General features: G+C 38.8%; 1 protein-coding gene across 2 annotated transcripts in view; it reads right to left on the reverse strand.

The window, feature by feature from the left end:
- Positions 1-20,668, reverse strand: part of DCDC1 (doublecortin domain containing 1) — a 352,665-nt gene that overhangs the window by 3,679 nt on the left and 328,318 nt on the right. For both annotated transcript variants that reach the window (XM_045825425.1, XM_045825424.1), the window contains 4 exons: positions 18,288-18,440; positions 17,476-17,577; positions 12,735-12,871; positions 11,314-11,493 (listed from right to left, as the gene is read on the reverse strand). In XM_045825425.1, coding sequence (XP_045681381.1) covers positions 11,314-11,493; positions 12,735-12,871; positions 17,476-17,577; positions 18,288-18,440 — 572 coding nt within the window. The remainder of the gene's footprint in view (positions 1-11,313; positions 11,494-12,734; positions 12,872-17,475; positions 17,578-18,287; positions 18,441-20,668) is intronic.

A 20,668-nucleotide genomic window follows, 5' to 3' on the forward strand; every position in this document is an offset into this window, starting at 1 on the left:
ATGCGGGAGGCAGGTCTACATCGGCCTTAAACCGCCATTAATACTTCTTTCTTAGATCTATTCAGGGACTACAGTTCAAAACAATGCAAGCCTGGCAGGGGACAGAACTAGGCACACAATGACATCTCACATCTGGGACATGAATCAGTAATATGAAGCAAGACAAGACAGTGATGTGAAAATGCAATTCACAGAGTGCAGTTTTCACCTGCTACTATGACCAAAGGATGAACAGACTCAATGATAATTGACATTATCCAAGAATCCGTCCCCCTCTGTAGAGTGGGACAGTCACAGACAAGAGCGGGTGCTAAATGCAGCCCTGCCCCTCCTGCTACATTACAGCCAGTCGGCAGCAATTTGACTAAAGAGAGTGGTGCTAAATGCAGCCCTGCCCCTCCTGCTACATTACAGCCAGTCGGCAGCAATTTGACTAAAGAGAGTGGTGCTAAATGCAGCCCTGCCCCTCCTGCTACATTACAGCCAGTCGGCAGCAATTTGACTAAATACTGTGCATATGAACCAGCCCTCCCACTTAAGATTGGCTAGGAGAATTCTGACGATGCCCAAGGTAAAATTTAGGGGAACTAAAGAGGACTGATCTATCCTGTCTACTGTCAAGAGACCTCACCCTGTACAAAGAGGTATAAATAGAAAAATCAACAGCAACAATATGAGGCTTATGAAAACATTCTACAACATAAAAGGTGAAGATTTAGAGAAAGATTTAAAGCAGGAGTACATTTTAGAGAGTACCTGTACTTTGTTCCCCCCAAATTCAATAAAATATGGCTTCCATAAACATATATACACACAGAATTAGATGACAGAAAAGTGGCATTGCTGAGATGCAGGCAGAGAGGATGATGGTGACGGTGATGATGACATGGCAACAACAAAATTTATCGGCACACTCCTATGAGCTAGAAACTTTTCTAAAAGTTTTCAAGAACAAGTTAATTTCATTTTTTGGAAAGAATTATTTCCTCTTTTTGTTGATGAGAAAAATGGAGAACAGAGAGGTTAAATATGCTAACCAAGGTCACACAGCTAGTAGTAAGAAGGAATAGGGTTTCAAACTGGGATGAAGAGAAAGCCAAATGAGGAGCAAAGGCAAGGAAATGAAAGGCTCAGTGGTAGAGTTAAAATCTGTCTTAGAAGCAGACAAAAGGCAGACTCAAAATGGCAGAAAATAAAAATCAGTATTAGGGATGACTAATCGACTAGGCTGAGAAAATCTCACAGGATATAGAGAAAGGATAAGATATAAAATTTATGAGAGAAAGTTAAACATCTGGAATGTCAAGACGTTAGAATTAAACCTATACAATTTGGTGTCACTGGAGAAGAATCCAGAATAAATTAAACTTAACCATTGATTAAAAAAAAGAAGAGAACTTTCCTGTTCCAAATAGGCCCATGACTTCAGGTCAAATAGGTTAATGCAAGATAAGTCCATTTTAATGAAAAAAAATGACTAACATTTAAATATAACTGGGTGAAAAGTGTGAATTTCAGACATAAGGGAAAATTCAGTTATGTTTAGACCAGTTTTATGCAACAATGAATACTAGGAAAATGAAACAAAATCTATGAAGCTTTTAGAGGAAAAGTGTTTTTAACATAAGAATTCAGTATCTAGCTAAATTATTACTTTTGGTTATGGGAAACAAAAGATATGTCATGAATACAAAAAGCCAGAAATATATTACATATATTTCAGATTATTATGAATTGAATGAAATTCCTTCACTATGGGAAAATTATAATATAATATGACTAATATTAAGCAGTAAGGCTACTAGAACATGGTTCAATTGCTACAAAATGGTCAGAAAAAAATAAAAAATTAAAATTTTAAAATAAGTCTTCATAGAGCAAAGAATAAACTAAAAATGTAAAACATCACCAAAAAGGGATGTGGGCAAGAAAAAAATAAAATAAGTAACTCTAACTTTCCAGGTATTCATGTGGGCAAAAATATGCTGTTTCTTCTTTTTTCCCTGGGTTAAGAACCTTTATTTTTATGATTATAACCAGTGCAATAAAACATAAAATCAGAAAATGAGAAATAGTTCTAAGGAATAAGCAAAATCATCATGATTAATAAATTTAATATGATTTCATTCTTAGGCAATTTTTGTGAATCAAATGAGAAATTAATAGGAAGAAGAATGTTTAATAAAGTGATGAAGCATAAAATGAATTCTAAAACATCAATAGTTTTTTCTTTTTTTGTTTACCAAATACAGACATTTAGGAAATGTATTGGAGAGAAATCCATCCCAGTAGCCAAACCAACTAGGAATAATAATTACTATTATTATTCTTTTTAAATATTTTATTTATTTATTTTTAGAGGGAGAGAAAGAGAGAAACATCAATGTGTGGTTGTTTCTTGAGCACCCCCTTCTGGGGACCTGGCCTGCAACCCAGGCATGTACCCTGACTGGGAATTGAACTGATGACCCTCTGCTTTGTAGTCTGATGCTCAATCCACTGAGCCACACCAGTCAGGGTGGAATAACAATTATTTTATTATGTGAGACCCTCATACAATTTAAAAATTTGAGAGTCAAGAATAGGCATATATATAGAAAAGAATTCAATCTACATGCAAAGACTGGATATTGTAAAAGCTGTCAATTCTCATGAAATTAATGAATAGCCTAATAAAGTCAAACCCCCATAGGATGATTTTAGGGCATTAAAATATAATTCCAAAATTCATTTATAAGAATAAACAGTCAAGAGCATTCAAGTAAAATCTGAAAACAAGGTTCAGCAATAGGAAACTTTTATCAGATATTAAAATATATCATAAAGCTATAATAACTCTAAAAGTATTAGGTACATTAAATAGCTTACAAACAGAAATTAGTATAGATAATAATTTAGTATTTTATAAAATTTGTGTCCTAACTCAATGGGGAGAACAAAAACAGTTTAGTCAATAGATAGAACTTAACTGATAATTTCAATTCAACTACATAAAGCAAAAAAAAAAATAGCTTCACTCAAATATTACACTAGAAAAAGCATAACTGTAAAAATTTTAAGAAGAATCAGATGAATTTTTACATGACCTCAGGATGCTAAAGGTCTATTTGAATGTTAAAAGCAATGAACAAGCATAAAATGTATCAATTTCTGTTCATTAAAAAAACCATAGGTACAATGGGAAATTAGAAATTTGAATCAATAAACCTGATGAAGTTGTATATAATAGCCTTACTTGATCTAACAAAAAACTTATATCAGTATGACAAATAACTCTAATAAAAAATAGCAAAAAATTAAACTGGGAATCACAGGTAACTAATAAATAGTAAAACAACAAAACAAAGCAAAGCAAAATCACTTTATAAATTATTAAAGTCATATAAATTAGACCATGGGTATAAGATTTTCTCTTGTCAAAGCTGAAAATACTTGTTTCTCAATAACTGCTTAGCATTGATAAGCATACCACAGGCAGGTGGTAACTCTCATTCACTACTTATGGGAGCAAAAATTCCTGAAGTATTCTAGAAAACAATGTGGCACTAACTATTAAAATTCTCAAGCATGTTTATATAATTTGACTTAGCAACCCTTCTTAGACTTTATATGAAAAAAAATCATAAAATTAAGTAAAGATTTGTGTATAAATGTGTAATTGGATGCTTTATAATAGCAAAAATTTAAACACAATTTAAATGACAAACAACAGAAAACAAGGTAAATAAATAACTCCACCTATCTCACAGAAGATAATGATGCCATTAAAACTAGCAAAGGAAGGGTCAAGTCAGGGAAATAAGACTTTTGGCCAAGATGGAGGCCTAAGTGGACACACTGTGCCTCCTTGCCCAACCAAAAGAAGGATAACAACAAATTTAAAAACAAAAACAACCAGAACTGACAGAAAATCAAACCGTATGGAAGTCCGACAACCAAGGAGTTAAAGAAGAAACACTCACCTAGACTGGTAGGAGGGGCAGAGAAGGGCGGCTGGGTGGAGAAGGGCAGCTGGGTGGAGAGGACACCCGGTAAGGTGGCGGCTGGAGGACAGGGTGAGGCCATGGCTGGCTAAGCAGGCAGTTCTGCACTTGGGTGCAGATAAACTGGGAAGAACAACTGGAGAGTGAGACAGACTGTGCAACCCAGGGTTCCAGCAGGGAAATAAAGCCTCAAAGCCTCTGACTAAAAACACCTGTGGGGGTTGAGGAGGCAGCAGGAGAAACTCCCAGCCTCATAGGAGAGTTCGTTGGAGAGACCCACAGGGTCCTAGAATGTACACAAAACCACCCACCTGGGAATCAGCACCAGAAGGGCCCAACTTGCTTGTGGGTAGTGGGGGAAGTGACTAAAAACCATCAGAGAGTGGAGCAAGTGTCACTGTTCCCTCTTGGACCCCTCCCCCACATACAGCACAACAACACAGTGACATGAGTTGCCCCGCCCTGCTGAACACCTAAGGCTCTGTCCCTTACTACAAAACAGGTGCACCAAGACAAAAAAATGGCCCAAATGAAAGAACAGATCAAAGCTCAAGAAAAAATACAACTAAGTGTCAAAGAAATAGACAACCTATCAGATGCACGTTCAAAGCAATGGTAATCAGGATGCTCACAGCATTGATTGAATATGGTCACAAATTAGATGGAAAAATAAAGGCTATGAAAAGTGAAATAAAGAAAAATGCACATGGAACCAACAATGATGGGAAGGAAACCGGGACTCAAATCAAAGGTTTGAAGCAGAAGGAAGAAAGAAACATTCAACCAGAACAGAATGAAAAAACAAGAAAAAAAAAAATGAAGAGAGGCTTAGGATCCTCCAGGACATCTTTAAACATTCCAACATCCAAATCATAGGGGTATCAGAAGGAGAAGAGGAAGACCAAGAAATTGAAAACTTATTTAAACAAATAATGAAGAACTTCCCCAATCTGGCAAAGGAAATAGACTTTCAGGAACTCCAGGAAGCCCAGAGTCCCAAAGAAATTGGACCCAAGGAGGAACACACCAAGGTACATCATAATTGCATTACCCAAGATTAAAGATAAGGAGAAAATCTTAAAAGCAGCAAGAGAAAAGGAGACAGTTACCTACTAAAAAGTGGCCATTAGACTATCAGCTGATTTCTTAAAAGAAACCTTGCAAGCAAGAAGGGGCTGGAAGAAGTATTCCAAGTAATGAGAGGCAAGGACCTATATCCAAGATTACTCTATCCAGCAAAGCTATCATTTAGAATGGAAGGACAGATAAAGTGCTTCTCAGATAAGGTCAAGTTAAAGGAGTTCATCATCACCCAGCCCTTATTATGTGAAATGTTAAAGGGATTTATCTAAGAAAAAGAAGATCAAACATGAACAGTAAAATGAGAACAAACACAGCTACTAACAACGGAACCTAAAAACAAACTAAGCAAACAACTAGAACGGGAACAAAATAACAGACATGGAGATCACAGGGTTATCAGTGGAGGAGACAGGCAGAAAAGATACAGAGAATAAGTAGCATAAATGGTAGGTAGAAAATAGACAGGGGGAGGTTAAGAATAGTATGGGAAATCTAGAAGCCAAAGAACTTACATGTATGACCCATAGACATGAACTAAAGGGGGGTAATGCTGGTGGGACGCGGTATGTAGGGCAGAAGGGAATAAAGGGGGCAAAATGGGACAACTATAACAGCATAATCAATAAAATATATTAAAAACACAAAAAAACTAATGTTAAATTATATGGATGAAAAGTTACAATAGTTGTTTAGGTGAATAAGGCAAATTGCAAAATTGAATATATCCTGTGATCTATGATCACAATGACAAAAAATTATAACTGTATAGGATCCACAGAAATATGTCTACTGAAGTTGTAATAACTATGGTTATTTGTGGGTTTTGATAGAATTTTCATTTTCTTCTTGGTGCTTTTTCTTTTTCTAATTTTAATACAATGACTACACATTGCTATATAATTAGAAAACAGAATGAAACTCAAAGAAGCAAATACTTCAGTTACAATAGATTCATAAGGTTTCCGTTTGCAATTCTTCTAAATTTTCCATAGCAGTAGTCACTGTTGTAAACTGCTTGGGCTCCTAAAACAAATACCATATACTGAGGGTCCTTTTTTTCAAAGCTCATTTCTTATTGGTAATGAGTTCTAACAATTTATTGTGTAAAAATATTATAAACAAGAATTATATTTTGATGAAAGAAATGGTTTTGGGATCCATAAATTTTTTTAAATATATTTTATTGATTATGCTATTACAGTTGTCTCATTCTCCACCCCCCTTTATTCCCCTCCAGCCTGCATCTCCCCTCCCACCAGTATTATCCCCCCTTAGTTCTTGTCCATGGGTTGTACGTATAAGGTCTTTGGCTTCTCCATTTCCTATACTATTCTTAACCTCCCCCTGTCTATTCTGCACCTAACACGTATGCTTCTTATTCCCTGTACCTTTATCCCGTTCTCCTCCCTCCACCTCCCTGCTGATAACCCTCCATGTGATCTCTGTTTCTGTGTGTCTTAAACAGCAGAAGTTTACTTCTCACAGTTCTGGAGGTGGAGGAGACCAAGGCTGAGGTGCTGATTCAGTTTCTGGTGATAGATATCTTCCTGGCTTTCGGGCAGCTGCTTTCTTGTTGTGTCCTCATAGGGTGAGGGAAGAGAGGAATCTCTCTTTTACTCTTCTGACAAAGCCACAAATCCTATCAGATTAGGGCCCAACCTTAAGACATTATTTAACCTAGAAGCCCTACCTCCAGATATAGTCACATTGGGCGTTAGGGCTTCAACATAAAATTTGAGGGGTTTAATCCACAGTTTAATCCATAGAAGTTATTAATTTATTTTCTGCTCTAATATAACCAAAGGGTATAATATCTGAGTTTCTATCTTGGCTGGGAGCTTTCCTAGAAATATATATATATAGATCTGTCTCTGGAAGGAACTTGTGTAGCTTAAAAAGATCCCACATATAGATAATTCTTACATATTTTCCCATTTTACCACCAAAATGTCACTATTCTATAGAGATTGTGTTTCTAATTCATAATCAGAAAAATAAATAAAAACTTAGACTAAATGCAAAATATGAATTAAATATATCACTATTTCACTTGGTTTTTACAAAGATCTATTTACATGAGACAAACTCAGTGAGTTTACAAAGCTCTTTTAAAATTAATTTGAAAATAAGGCATTTTTAGTACAATTAGACTAAAATATCTAGTCTGCTTATGACCTCTAATGACATCCTTAATTCTCAGTTTTTCAAATGAATCTAAATTTCCTCAAGTTTCATTTTTAAAGTGGAAAAAATAAATTCAATGTTTGTAATTTTTGCAATGACAAAAGCTCATAATAAAGAAACAATAGTCTTATGCATTATTTTTCTCCCACAATCTATTTTGTAAGTTTAATTTTCCCAGACAAGGGCTTCTCAGGGTGGGGCACATGGCCATCATGGAACTATTGCATATTCCCTGTGGGCATGAGGTACTTGTGTCTACAAATCAAAGGGGGCTGTTTCTCATTTTTTCACCTTCCACTCACACATTGGGAACTGTTCCTGGCTGAGAGAGAACACACTAATTTTGAAATTCTGTAGGATAAGAGATGTTACAGGAATGGGCGAAGACAAATGCTTCTGGTCAATAGAAGGAGGGGCCTGGGCCATCATAAATCAGAGAAAGATGCCGGCCCTGAGGAAAGAGCCACTAATCTGGTGAGGAAGCCACCGTGGTGCATTGATGACAGATGAGCCTACAGCAGTTGCAGATGAGGGCCGCTCTGGCAATGTCCGAAGGGTGGGTAGGAAGGATGTGGTTAAATCATCCAGAATGGCCACAGCAGTGAAAGGAGTTGAGGGAAAGCCTGCATTAGAGGGGATTCAAATACTGTCTGGGGGTTTCATTACAGAGAGGGGAGAGAAGCGCTGTGATATGTGTCCTGTCCTCACTCTTCTGGTGAAAGTGCCAACCACGGAAACTCCTCACTTCTTTGGAATTGGTGACAATAGTCCGATTCCCCCAGAGAAATCTGAACCTTCCCTTCCTGTTGTCTGTCTGATTCACACGCAAGTCCACTCTCCAGAAGCATTCTTTACAGCCTCATAGGCTGAAATGGTACATTCATAACTGATCACAAAGAACCTGAGGCAGTACCTAAAAACAAAAATAAAAGGCATGGACAAGGAAAGGAAAGGAAAGGGATAAGCAAGAACTTTTTTTTTTAAATAAAGCAAAGGAAGAAATTACATGCAGAAAACTGTGTAAGCATTTCCTAAGTATCTTTCTACCCGCTGAGCCACAGTAATCTGCCCGAAACATTGCTTTCACGATGCCACTGCCTTATTCAGGGAAGACCAGTGGCGCAAGCACTTTAGTCTGGGATGGTATCAGGGACTGAATTGTGTCCTCCCCCAAACTCATAAATTCAAGCCCTAACATTCACTGTGACTATATTTGGAGAAAGGGCCTTGAAGGAGGTAATTATGATTAAATGAGGTCATTAGGGTAGGGTGCTTATCCAATAGGATTGTGGTCTTAAAGGAGGAGGAAGAGACTACAGCCTTTTCTCTCTCCCCCTCCTTGTGTGCATGGAGGAAAGGCCATGTGAGGACCCAGAGCAGGGAGAAGGTGGCTGTCTGCAAACCAGAAAATGAGGCCTCATCAGAATCCAACCCTGCTGGCACCTTCTCTTGGGCTTCTCAGCCCCCAGAACCGTGAGTAAGACATTTGTGTTTGAGCTGCCCAGTCTGTGGTGTCTTGCCATGGCAGCCCAAGTAGACTACTACAGGTAGCGTGTGGCTCACCACATGCTTTTAAACAAAGTCTCCAGTTGTATGGATCTCTCTCTACTTGTCAGTTCAAGACCATCCTCCTAATATGATTTATGAACTCCAACACCCATATTTTGGGGTGTGGTGCCCCTTATCCTTTTTAAGGATTTTTCTGCCTAAGATGTTGAATGTGACCCATTTCTCAAGTTCCATCAGCCATCCTGATGGATTCCTCTGTGGAGCCTTCCCCTGTCACCCCGGGTAGGCAGTGTTCCCCTCGTCTGAACGACTGGCTTTCTGCCTACACTGCTAATTGGGCCACATCACATGCTATTAGAACTTCTCCAAGAAGAACGTTTGTGCCCTTAGCAAATACATTTTTCTTAACAAAGACCATCTGTGTTCATCACAACAAAATATGGAACACACAGAAAAACACACAAGAAATACCACCTTTATGAGGTCACCAATAATAAGAACATCCAGGAAACACTTCCCAAAATAACATCTTTCCAGTCTTTTTTTCTAGGTGTGTGCATGTATGTATATAGAATTCAGTTCTATGTGCTTTCTATTTTGCTTTTTAGTATATCAAACCCTTAGTATATCAAACCCTTTTATTGCCGTCATTCTTTCTAAAGCTGGTGTGGAGTTATAATATGCCATCCTCTGTACTATAATTCACTTGACCAACTCTCTATTTATGAGTGTTTATTTCTAATCTATCTATATTATAAATAGCACTGTGATAAATATTCTTACTAAACAGTCCTTGCATAAATTCATGAACATATCCTTGGGGAAAAGTTCAGAAGCACATTTTCTTATATGAATAGCCACATTGTCCTACAAAACGTTGTACTTCAGTCAACATGACAGTGCCTGTTTCTCTACACCCAAGTAAACCTTGATACGATTTCAGTGCTTTGCCAATTTGAAATATTAATTTAATGAGAGCATAGACCACATATTATTTTATCCCTCTTCCTGCTACCACTACTCATGATATTAACCTGTGAATTATAATGCACTATAAAGTTTTCAAAATCTTTTCACACACATACATTAGAATAATACCTTACAGCATCTAGCACAATGCCCTGCATGGACAAAGTTCATTAAAAAGTTGCATGATCATGGAATAATCATGCAACTAATATTCAAGAAATGACATTTATATGCTATGTAAGAGTCACATAGGTCAAAAAGTCATCCCTCCACCACATATGGAATTTTGGTAAGAGTTAGCACAAGTTGCTATCAGACTATCCTGAGTCTGATAAGCCCTTAATCCTATAGTCCCTTTTCTAACTTTTACCTACTTATTAGTCGCCTCACATTCTCCCACTAATGTATCAGTTCTAGTTGCAATGCATTTTAAGACTTAGCACCTACAACACAAACTGAGATTTTCAATGAAGCCAACAAGGAAGAAACATACCATTTTATTTTTTTCTATGTATATCAAGTGTCTTTACTTGTATTCCTAGTTTTGAGTACATTTCCCATATTTGTATCTCCTTTCTCAGGCAGAGAGAGTTGGTTGTCAACTTCTGAGTTGTGATTGCTTTCCCAGTTCTTATTCAAAGTCCCTATCAAAGAGGCGCACTCTCTGTCCTACTTTGAAACTGGACCAGACTTCGGGCAGAACCCCTCAGAGGTGCCCCCAGTGCCCCAGATGCCCTCATCAACCTGTGCACACCAGCCAGTCTCTTACACCATCTTGCTTTCCCTCTACCTGCACCGACTTCTCGCCTTTCTGTGACTTCCTCTTGTCCTCCCGCATTTTATAAAAAGCATTTTACAAAATAAAAAAGCCAAACAACTGTTTAAGGTATCACTGAAATGGGCAGGACTTTTTAAAGGTCTACCACAAGCCATTTATTAGGTGCCTAAAGTTTTTAAAGACCAAGACAAAAATGTCAAATGTTAGAACTATGTCCTTGATATTGCAATAAGTGAACTGCTACTCATCTTTCCCTTAGCTGATACTTTAACTTTGGAAAGAGAAAAGTTTGCTGCAGTCCCAGGACCCTGGGACTAAGACTAAGATGGATTTTTCTCTGATGAATATTATTGTTTTTTCTACAGAGAACATATCTAGTGAATAACACCTGACAAGGGAAAAACCATTCCATTTTTTTAAAATTATTTTTACTGTTGTTTGATTACAGTTGTCTGCATTTTCCCCTCATGGAAAAATCATTCTTCTGTAAGCTGGTTTTAAAACAGAACAGGAAACTTATTTTAAATTATTCCAAAGTTTAGACTTCACTCGTTGGCTGCAGTGGGTTTAATTGTCATTGTTCTCTGTTGGCCAAGAGTCACATTCCGATTCACATTCACATACACTGGACCGCACATTTCACTCATCTGCAGTCATTTAACCATCATGCCAATCCTGTGAGGAAAGTATCATTCCCATTGCACTGTTGAGAAAATGGGGTTAGACAGGTAAAGTAATTTGTCTGACCTAATCATCCAGAAGTATCAGAACTGGGATTTGAACCCAGGCCTTCCACGCTGGGCTTACCTCTGAAATAGTTTTGCCCCAGGCATAAGTGCCATCCTCAGGTCTGCACCCATTTAGATAAATCCAGACTCGTTTGGCATCGGGTTGCTTATACAGGCCGCTCTGCTTGTGTGCTGTACGTTTAGTTGCGATTGGAGAATTTCTCTTGGATTGCTGTTCTTGGACTTCAGAAAGGTGTGCCTGTCAAGGAAAGCCCAGAGAATGCCGTGTTTAGAGAATGCTCTGTCTAGTGTGTGTGTGAAGAATGTAATGAAAGACAAAAATCTTAGAATTGTAAATCACATTGAAAACAATTTTTTAGGATGTGCATTACCCTCTCCTGTCACTGAGTCTTCTGTAAATTTCCTTTGCTTCAATGAATCACTGAAGGCAATGATAATCATTGCGGTGATAATTATAAGGCACTTATTTTGGCAAAGTGCTTAGCTTTCATTTATAATTTGAAGTAATGAATAGAGATGTGTTTTTGGACTTCTGCATGGTGTTTCTCCTACTGAGAAATTTGTCTGCATCTAACAAATGAGTTTTTGATTAGAATTACAACATCATTTCCTTGAACCAAGAAATGCTTAAGGGAGTGCACGGGATGGTTGTCTAAGTCCCTACTCTCTGTCTTTTAAAACAGAGCAGCCACCCTTACACTTCGCCAGATCCCTGCCAGGCAGCTTTTCATCCTACTTCAAGCATGTCTGAGTTCAATGCTTCACATGCATCCCCTGGTCGGTGATTTATCCTTCTTAATTTGGCAAGAAGTCATATTTCTAGCAATGTCAATTTCTTTTTTTCTAGTAACCTTGACTTGGGCACACACCTAAGATTTAGATTGATTCGATTTTCATGATTTGAAAAACTCTATTAAATAAGAACATATCATTTTAATGATAATTTCACAAAGCAAAAAGTTTTCCCAGGTCTCCATCCCCAATCCTCTCTCAGCAGCTGACCTTTCTCTTCTCGCCTTTTTTATGTCGGGCAATCCTGACAGATTAAGCAATTGGGTGGAAACAGCATTTTGAAGTCCTCGCTTGTGAATGTCTCCATTGCAATTAGTATTTTGCTCCTTGCTCTTCTTACATATTGAGACATACCCTTAGGAGTGATGAGCAATGAAGCCATAAGGCTCAACTTGACTACACTTATTATAATCACCTTGGTACATATCCACTGGGCCTTTTTTCTTCTTGGTCAGGGTCATAATTTCTGGTCTCCGTTCCAACAAAACAGACTTCCATATGAGCTGGATGTCTTTTAGATAGCTACTCTCCAAATGCCAGCTCAAGGCTTGGCATATGCCTTTTGTGGTCATAACTGACCCGATGCTGAGGACATATTAATAGCATGATTTTAAAACTCAGTACTGCGGTTTTGGAAGCTTGTAAGAGAGGCAGAGTCTTTAACGTCTTGAGTCCTAAAGAACATACCTCTGTATGTCTAATAAGTTCCATGAGTTTAATTTCCTCTTGAGTCTCCTCAGTCCAGCCTCCCTCCACCACCACCGGCTGCACAGGGCTTTTGTTGGGAACCATGGTGGCCGGCTGACGGGCTGCTACTCGCCGCCCTGGGGAAAGAAGTCTCTGGAAATGTTGTTTCTGATGATGAGCTTTCAGATTCCAAATAAATTGGTTTGGCTTTCTATGCATAAATCATTCTACTTGGGAGCATAGGCTAAAATACTAAATATATCATAAAAGTTAAAATGCCTAAGGTAATAATATCTAACAATGCCTCTTCATTTGGGAGCTTGCAGTTTCCAGCGGCCAGGATACGCACTCTCACTGCACAGATGGGAAAGAAAGAGCACGCCGACTTCCACACTGGCCCCAGCCTCTCGTCCGTGATATGGTTCAGTGGTAATTTAGTCAAATAGAATCCATGACCTATATAGCCCATCATCTCTTCCAGTCATGGAACATATGTTTTGTTCTCTACACTAATAATAAGCCTTTCCCCCACAATTAGCTTAGCAGCCTGGGGATTAAGTATTTCTGAAATAATATTAACCCAAGAGACAGGAGGCCTTTTTTTCTCTATCTAATAATACCCCGTGAGCACGATTAGTTTCCGACACCTCTGCTGTGCCCTTTAGGCTGTTAAAAAGCTGTGGTAAGAGAAAATATTTATTGGAACACTGTATTCCAAAGAATCACAGGCGTGATTTAATAAGTTTGGTGATTTGAGTGTATGCACTCTTTCAACTAGACCACTTACCATCGTTAAGAGGCTTAAAAATCATACTTAAGAATTTTTTTGTGCGCTAACGAGATACTCAGCACTGAGTCTCATACTGATCTCTAAATTTCTTGAGTAAAAAGAATACTTTCTTTTGTACATTCCTTCCAGAGACCTATGTGGAACACCAGCCACGGGTCAGGCATTGCGCTGGAGGATGCAAATACAAAACTGTTCCCGACCAGGTCCTTGCTGCAAAGGCGGACACGTTGGTGGGAAAGGCGGACACGTTGGTGGGAAAGGCAGACACGTTGGTGGGAAAGGCGGATGTCAAGGAAATGACTACAGTAGTAATGGATGCAGCAGTGCGGCACCAGGGAAGGACAGAAGGTCTGTGGAAGCATGAGGTCGGTAACAGGAGTGGCCGACCTAGTCCGAGGTCTCGGAGAGGGCTTCTCTGAGACAGTTACACTTAGGGGGATATGATAATAAAATTACTAGAATGAAGTTGAGTCCCAATTGTGTTGCCAAGGGATCCTTCATGGGTAGAATTTCAGAATACGACGACGAACATAAAACTCTCTGAAGATAACTCAGTACTTGCAGAGGATAAAGCATTTGTGCTCTTGTAGCTCCAGTGTGTGGAAACTGATCCAGTGATAAAAATAAGTGGCAGCAATGACTTTTCGTAGAAACCAAAACTCTGTGTACTGAATAGGCATTCATCTGCAATGTGTGGATGTGGGGAAAACATAACTGACTCAGTCAGAAGATGAGTGACAGTGGCAATGCCATAACACAACATGCTTTGGGGAAAACACAGAGGTGCCAGGAAAACACAAAACAGAAATTTACGCACTAAACGTAGTTCTCAGCCAACTCTCTTCATAAAGCGCAGACAACATTAATTTATGATGCACATCCTTATTGGGTAATATTTCAATAACTATTTTATTTATAATGCACTTTGAACACTAAAATTATGTTCAATTAGTGAGAGTTCAACAATAGTTTATCACTTACACGGTTGAGAGCCAGGATTTGAATATAGGCAAGAGCAAAGCTCATTATGCATTAATTTGTTTTTTGTCAACTTGCTTCTAATGGTGTTAAGAATATGAACACACTTCAACTATAAATTTCACAGAGAGACATAATGTCACCACAAACGGTTTTGGTTTGGGGAATGGTTTTCATAGCAAACTGTTATTTATGTATGTACGACTATTGAAACCAAGCAAAAATGTATTGCATAAATTCTTTTTGTTTTCTTATTACATTTTCTACATATCCTATTTTATCTCACACTCGACCAGGGGGAAGTAATGATAACAGCCAACTATCCCTGGGGAAGGCTAGAGAACACGAGTGCCTCACTGTCCTTTCAGGCTACACACCTCAGACTACAGAACCTGGGTGGCTGCCCTCATTCCCACACCCTACCAGGAGGCCCTCCCTGGTCCAGCATCATCTGTATCTGGGAGGGTGAGTCCGTTTATTTGGGGTTTCATTTAGCATTTCATTTAGCAGCTCCATTAGTTATCACACAAAATAAAATGTTCTTGCATTGTCTTTATTCAAAATAAAGGTAATACTTTGGCCTGATGTGCCTGCCATCTTTACCTTTACTTATTCGTGTTTAAGACCCCAAATGGGAATGCGGGCTGCCTTCTCAGGAACCCCAACTCTAATAGATATGGAGTATCTATTACGTGCTAAGCAGGTTGTAAATATCTGACATTTGTTAGTCATAAAAGACCTAAAAGGTTATTATTAATATGATGATTAATATTAACAATGAGCATGCTTACAAATGAAATGTACAATCAGCTTAACACAGTATTTTGTATATATACTCAAAAAACATTTGTTGCATTTACCAAGGGCTGTAACAACAGGCAAGAATCCATTCAGCCACTGTCACACCTTCCGCACCTCCTCTCGCCCTGTCCTCAAGAAGCTCACAGTCCAAGAGGGACTGCAGTTAACTGGACTTAGACTTATTCTTATCCTCATAACCCCCCAAAATGAGAGAGGGCCTTCCTCAGAGCGGGTATTTTATAAGCATGTATTGAATTTACATTTAATAGCAGAAAACATAACAGTTTGTCAGTAGAGACAAGATTTATCTTAGCACTGAATTCTAACAGAAACTATATCAGTGGATTTCTCCATAATGAACATCATCTGACCAAAAAGACTCTCCGAAAGCAATATTATAGATGATGTCACCTGAACTTTAAATGCCTCTTTAATACCTCATTGCAGTAAAAGCTGAACACTTGACATCAAGTCAGAACTCAGTGGAGGCAGCCCTGCCAGGTGCTATTTTCAATGTGTTACTTTGTATTGATTTAACTTGATACAGGAGTAGAGGAGAAAACTCACTGGAGTGAGTGGTTGAAATCCCACCCATTCTCTAATTCAATCTTTCTAAAACTATTCAGAGAACAAGTAAGAAAGGTATGTAACTTATAACATAACATAGGAGAGACAGTCACGTGTTACATGATCGGATAACCATAGCAGTGTGACGAGGACTACCACAGGAGAAGCTCAGAGTGTGATGAACCACAGTATCCCTGACTGGCAATGTTAGGGAAAGCGTTTTGAAAGAAATGACAAGTAAAAGGTATAAAATAAGTAGGAGCAATGGAAGAGGACAGGAGAGAGAAAAGCTGGAGGCGGAGGGAACTGAATGGTGCTGAAAGCTAAGAGTTAAAACAAACACACAAAAAAGCCCAGTGGGTGGACTGGAGTTGGTGGAGCTGGTGAGGAAAGACAGAAGCTTACAGAGAACCAGGCCATGAAGGGCCACAGTAAGGATTTCAACTTTGTCAGAGGCAATGGTGAGCTTTGGAGTGAGGAGTACCGTGACACCTGCGCACTTCTGTGTGACCAGCCCAGCTCCAGAACGTCACCGCTATGCCTGGAGTGGACGTTGCTGCCGAGACCAGTTAGAAAGCTTTTCTGGTTCTCCAAAGAGTAGGCCATGATAGCTTTAACATGATTGTGGGTAATGATCGCGGGAATTAGGACTGTTAGAATGCATCTGAGAAATACTCAACAGGTTCAAAGCAATGAGACCTCAGGAGAAAGTGAGAGTGAGGTGACTAGGACGAGTCCCAGGTTTCTGAGGTGGAATGCCTGGGTGGATGGGGGTGTGTCCGCTGTTAGAACAAATGAAGGGGGCACTGGTGTGCGGTGGTGTGATGACTCTGGCCCTGGACATGCCCAGTGGGACACCCAGATACAATCTTCTGGCTGCAGGAATGGGCCCAACCACTCTTTCGGTAAGAACTGAGTGATAGTCATCTGACTCAGAGCTCTGTTCAGTGCCCTTAGGACTAAGAGTGTTGTTTACTGAGGCAAGATTCACATACTCGGGAGTTGCAATCCTGCTATGGCAATTAAATAGCCTGAGATGTGTTTCTTCCCAGACTAACGCCCATAACGCACTGTTTCTCCCCAAAGAACCATTTGGTGTCTGAAGTGCTGGGTCAGAAACTTAAGACTCTGTGACAAAAGAAAAATATGGAAAATCAATTGCCAATCGATCACTTTACGAAGAGCATATCTTAACGCTGCATGACAAGAGGGAGCTCTTCTGAGAAGCTGACAATGGCCTTTGAAGAATTTAGCACTTCCTCCCTCAGATCGTTTAAAAAACTTCTTCCATAGCAACACTCAAGGAATGCCAGCAAGTTTTGTTTAAAGATTGATTTCAAAGCCCATGCAATGTAGGCTCAGGGATTCTTTCAAACCAATAGGGTGTTTCTATAATCCAGACAACTTCCTAATTTTAAATGTGATATTCACATAAATATAAAATCTGTGCTGAGAAGATATATTATTAGGTTTTACACTTGCCCAATTGACTTTTGTAACAGTATATATGCATTGAATATGTAACTCAGTTAAACATCTGGTTTCTGATGGTAAAAAAACTAGTTAGAATTAAACGTGATGAGACTTGATTGAATTCATACTGACCTTTTAACAGTCTCATTTTGTGTTTCATGGTATCTAAGTCAGCCAAAATTTTGTCCTTTTTCAGCCAGTTCTGTTTTTCTACTTTTTCTGCTTTCTGCAAAGCTGGAGCAATAGAAATACATGATATTTTATCTTGCATTCTTTTATCAAGAGTAATTCATCATGCTAGCCAATAATTTATAAAGAATTTTCTGCTCCAAGAAATAGATTCAATTAGAAACAAGTAATTAAAAGGTAGGGGTCACTAAAAGAAACCTCATTTGAAAGATGACAGGGCTTAAGGCATTTTTTTATGGGATGCAGGGGGAGGGGAAGAAGAACAGTGCTGTGTTATTATATAGATTTACCATATGCAACAGCCATATTTCATTTTCCACTTCCACAAACAATTTGGAGGTGATGAAATCCTAGCTTGGAACCACTCATTTTTTAAACATCCACCTACTGCCTAAAGGGTGCAATTCTTAAACATGAAAATGTGCAGACAGGTCGTCTTCAGTGTGAATTAAACTCATTTGTTATTTTCTAATGTACACCATTATTCTCAGTCTTTATAGACCAAGGATCTCTTTATCAACTAAATTAGACATTTTTCCACATTCTTACTCTATTCCAGTAAGAAAAAAAATGGGTGATTGTGCAAATATAGGAGTGTTGTTCTCCTGGTGCACATGTTAACTGATGGACTGCCTGTTACTTGCATAACTATGGTGTTATGTCGACATTACACACAGTTAATTCATTTTCTCATACATTCACTTCTCTCTCCCTTCATATACTCGTGTGGAAGAAGGCAAGAACAAAAAACTTACCGTACGGAGATAAAAATGGTTCGCCACAAGACACCCAGATGGCAATGGGGTTTCTGTGAATGAGGGTGAAAAAAGATTCCTCTATACCATCCAAACTATCAGATGTCACAGACTTTGGAGATAATCTGTTTTTCACCTTCAGTCTTGGGTTTTCTGGGAAACAAATGACACATTTACCATCGTTCGATGAATACTGAATACATTTGCTTACCAAATGAACTTTATTTAAAATATTTCATTTTTCATAATGACTTGATTTAAATAGGCAATAACCAAAACTGACACCAATACATAAATTTGATCAGAACTTCATAGCAGCCACAGAATTTAATCTGATTATTAATATACACTTCAATTCCCTTCTTACACTTCACCTAGTTCTGGAGGAAATTTGAGATGGCTTACCAAAATATCTCCTCTGAAAGGGATAATATAAAGAGACTGAGAAACCAAGGGAGGCAGAAAAGGAGTACAGGAATAGACTAAAGCCAGAGATAATGTGCTCAGTGTTCTCATCTTATAAATGAAGAACAGTGTCTATTTCATTCTGCTGTTGGGATGATTAAAGAAAAAAGAAAAGAAAGCACTTAGACTAGTGTTTGGTCTGTTTAATTGGGCAAGCATCCAAAAAGTGCTAGATAATATTTTTATTATTGCATGAACATGAATACCACACTGTTTTTATTTGCTTGAGAAAAAGCACAATTTGGGCTTTGAGTATCCTAGTGGCCAAAGCAAAGAGTAAACACAATTTCAAGATTCACATAGCCCACATAGAGAGATAGAATCTTCAGAAGGTACACCTCTCCTGGTCCTGAGATCTGAGAGAAGCAATTCCAGGGTCTTCGTAAAGGAGCTATTTGTGATACAGCAAACAGTACCCTACCACAGAAATTAACATAGACTGAGAATCTAATATGTGATGGACATTTTACCAAGACATCTACATAGGTTATCTCATGTAATATTCAAAATGGTCCTCTGAGCTAGGCTTATGCCTATTTTATGGAAAAGGTTACTGAGATTTACTCACATAGCTACAGGGGAGCACAGACAGGATTAGAATCCAGCCGTGTGCTTCCAGGGCCTAAGCCTTTAACCACTGCCTCCACAGTCAACACAATGCTATTTCTGATAGGTGCCTGTTTTTTTAAAGTTCCTCAATGCAAACTGATTGCATAACCACAATTCAATAAAGGGGACAGCTGCTAGTGAACCTGCCTGATCAAGAAGAAACTTTAGAATATACAACAGAAAGGGAGGGATGGCCATACCCTTTTGGTAAGAACTACATGAAAACCAGGTTTTAAATAAAAATCTGAAAAAAGAGTGTTTGAGAAAATAATCTTCCAGAACCTGGAAATAAAATATTCTATATGCCAAATAAAGGCAAAACTTTATGTAAATATGTTTACATAATTATTACTATTTTTTAAAGGATTGACATTTTTTAAAGATTTCATTTATTTATTTTTAGGCAGAGAGAAAGGGATGGACAAAGAGAGGGAGAGAAACATCAATGTGTGAGCAACAGTTGCTTCTTGCGTGTCCCCATCTGGGGACCTAGGCCGCAACCAAAGAATGTGCCCTGACTGGGAATTGAATCAGTGACCTTTTGGTTCACAGGCCAGTGCTCAATCCATTAAACTACATCAGCCAGGGCTGTTTACATAATTATTTTAAAAAACTCAACAGAAAAAAAAGTCACCATGAAAGAACAGAAAATATATTTGTGTAGCATATTAGTCTTTACCCTTAGTTCCTGGCACAGACCTCCTAAAATTCTCCTTGTTTCTTTAGAGGTAAGAGCACTAGGGGCATCTCTTGTTTTAATATTAGGTCTCTGACCCTGGATCCTGACACAGCTCCGAAGTCCTTTGGAATTTCCCGGGTGATAGGAGTGTCTTTTGTTCTGAGGTGACTCTTGGTGGGCTCCTGGATGGGGCTGGTTACCAGACAGGTCAGGGCATGATTAAAAGCTTGAAATTTTCAACCCTACCCCCCATTCCACAGAGAGGGGAGAAAGGCTGGAAATGGAGTTCACACTCGATCATGCCTACATCATGAAGTCTGCATAGGAATCCCAGAAGTACAGGGTTAGAAGACCTTCTGGGTTGGTGGGCACGTGAAGGTTCTGGGACAGTGGAGGGCTTGGGAAGACAATGGGTGCCCTACACTCCTTCCCACGTACCTTGCCCTGTGCATCTCCCCCAGAGGAATGTTCATCTGCGGTCCTCATCATATGCTATCATAATAAACCAGTAACCAACGAGTAAATTGTTTTCCCGGTTTCCGTGAGTTGTTTTAGCAAATTAATTGAGCCCAAGGGGGGAGTTGTGGGAACTTCCTATTTACAGCCAACTGGTCTGAAGCGCAGGTAA

Source organism: Phyllostomus hastatus, unplaced genomic scaffold (genome assembly GCF_019186645.2).
Source record: "Phyllostomus hastatus isolate PE091 unplaced genomic scaffold, TTU_PhHast_1.1 phas_scaffold_585, whole genome shotgun sequence".
In the NCBI taxonomy this organism is placed as follows: domain Eukaryota; kingdom Metazoa; phylum Chordata; class Mammalia; order Chiroptera; family Phyllostomidae; genus Phyllostomus; species Phyllostomus hastatus.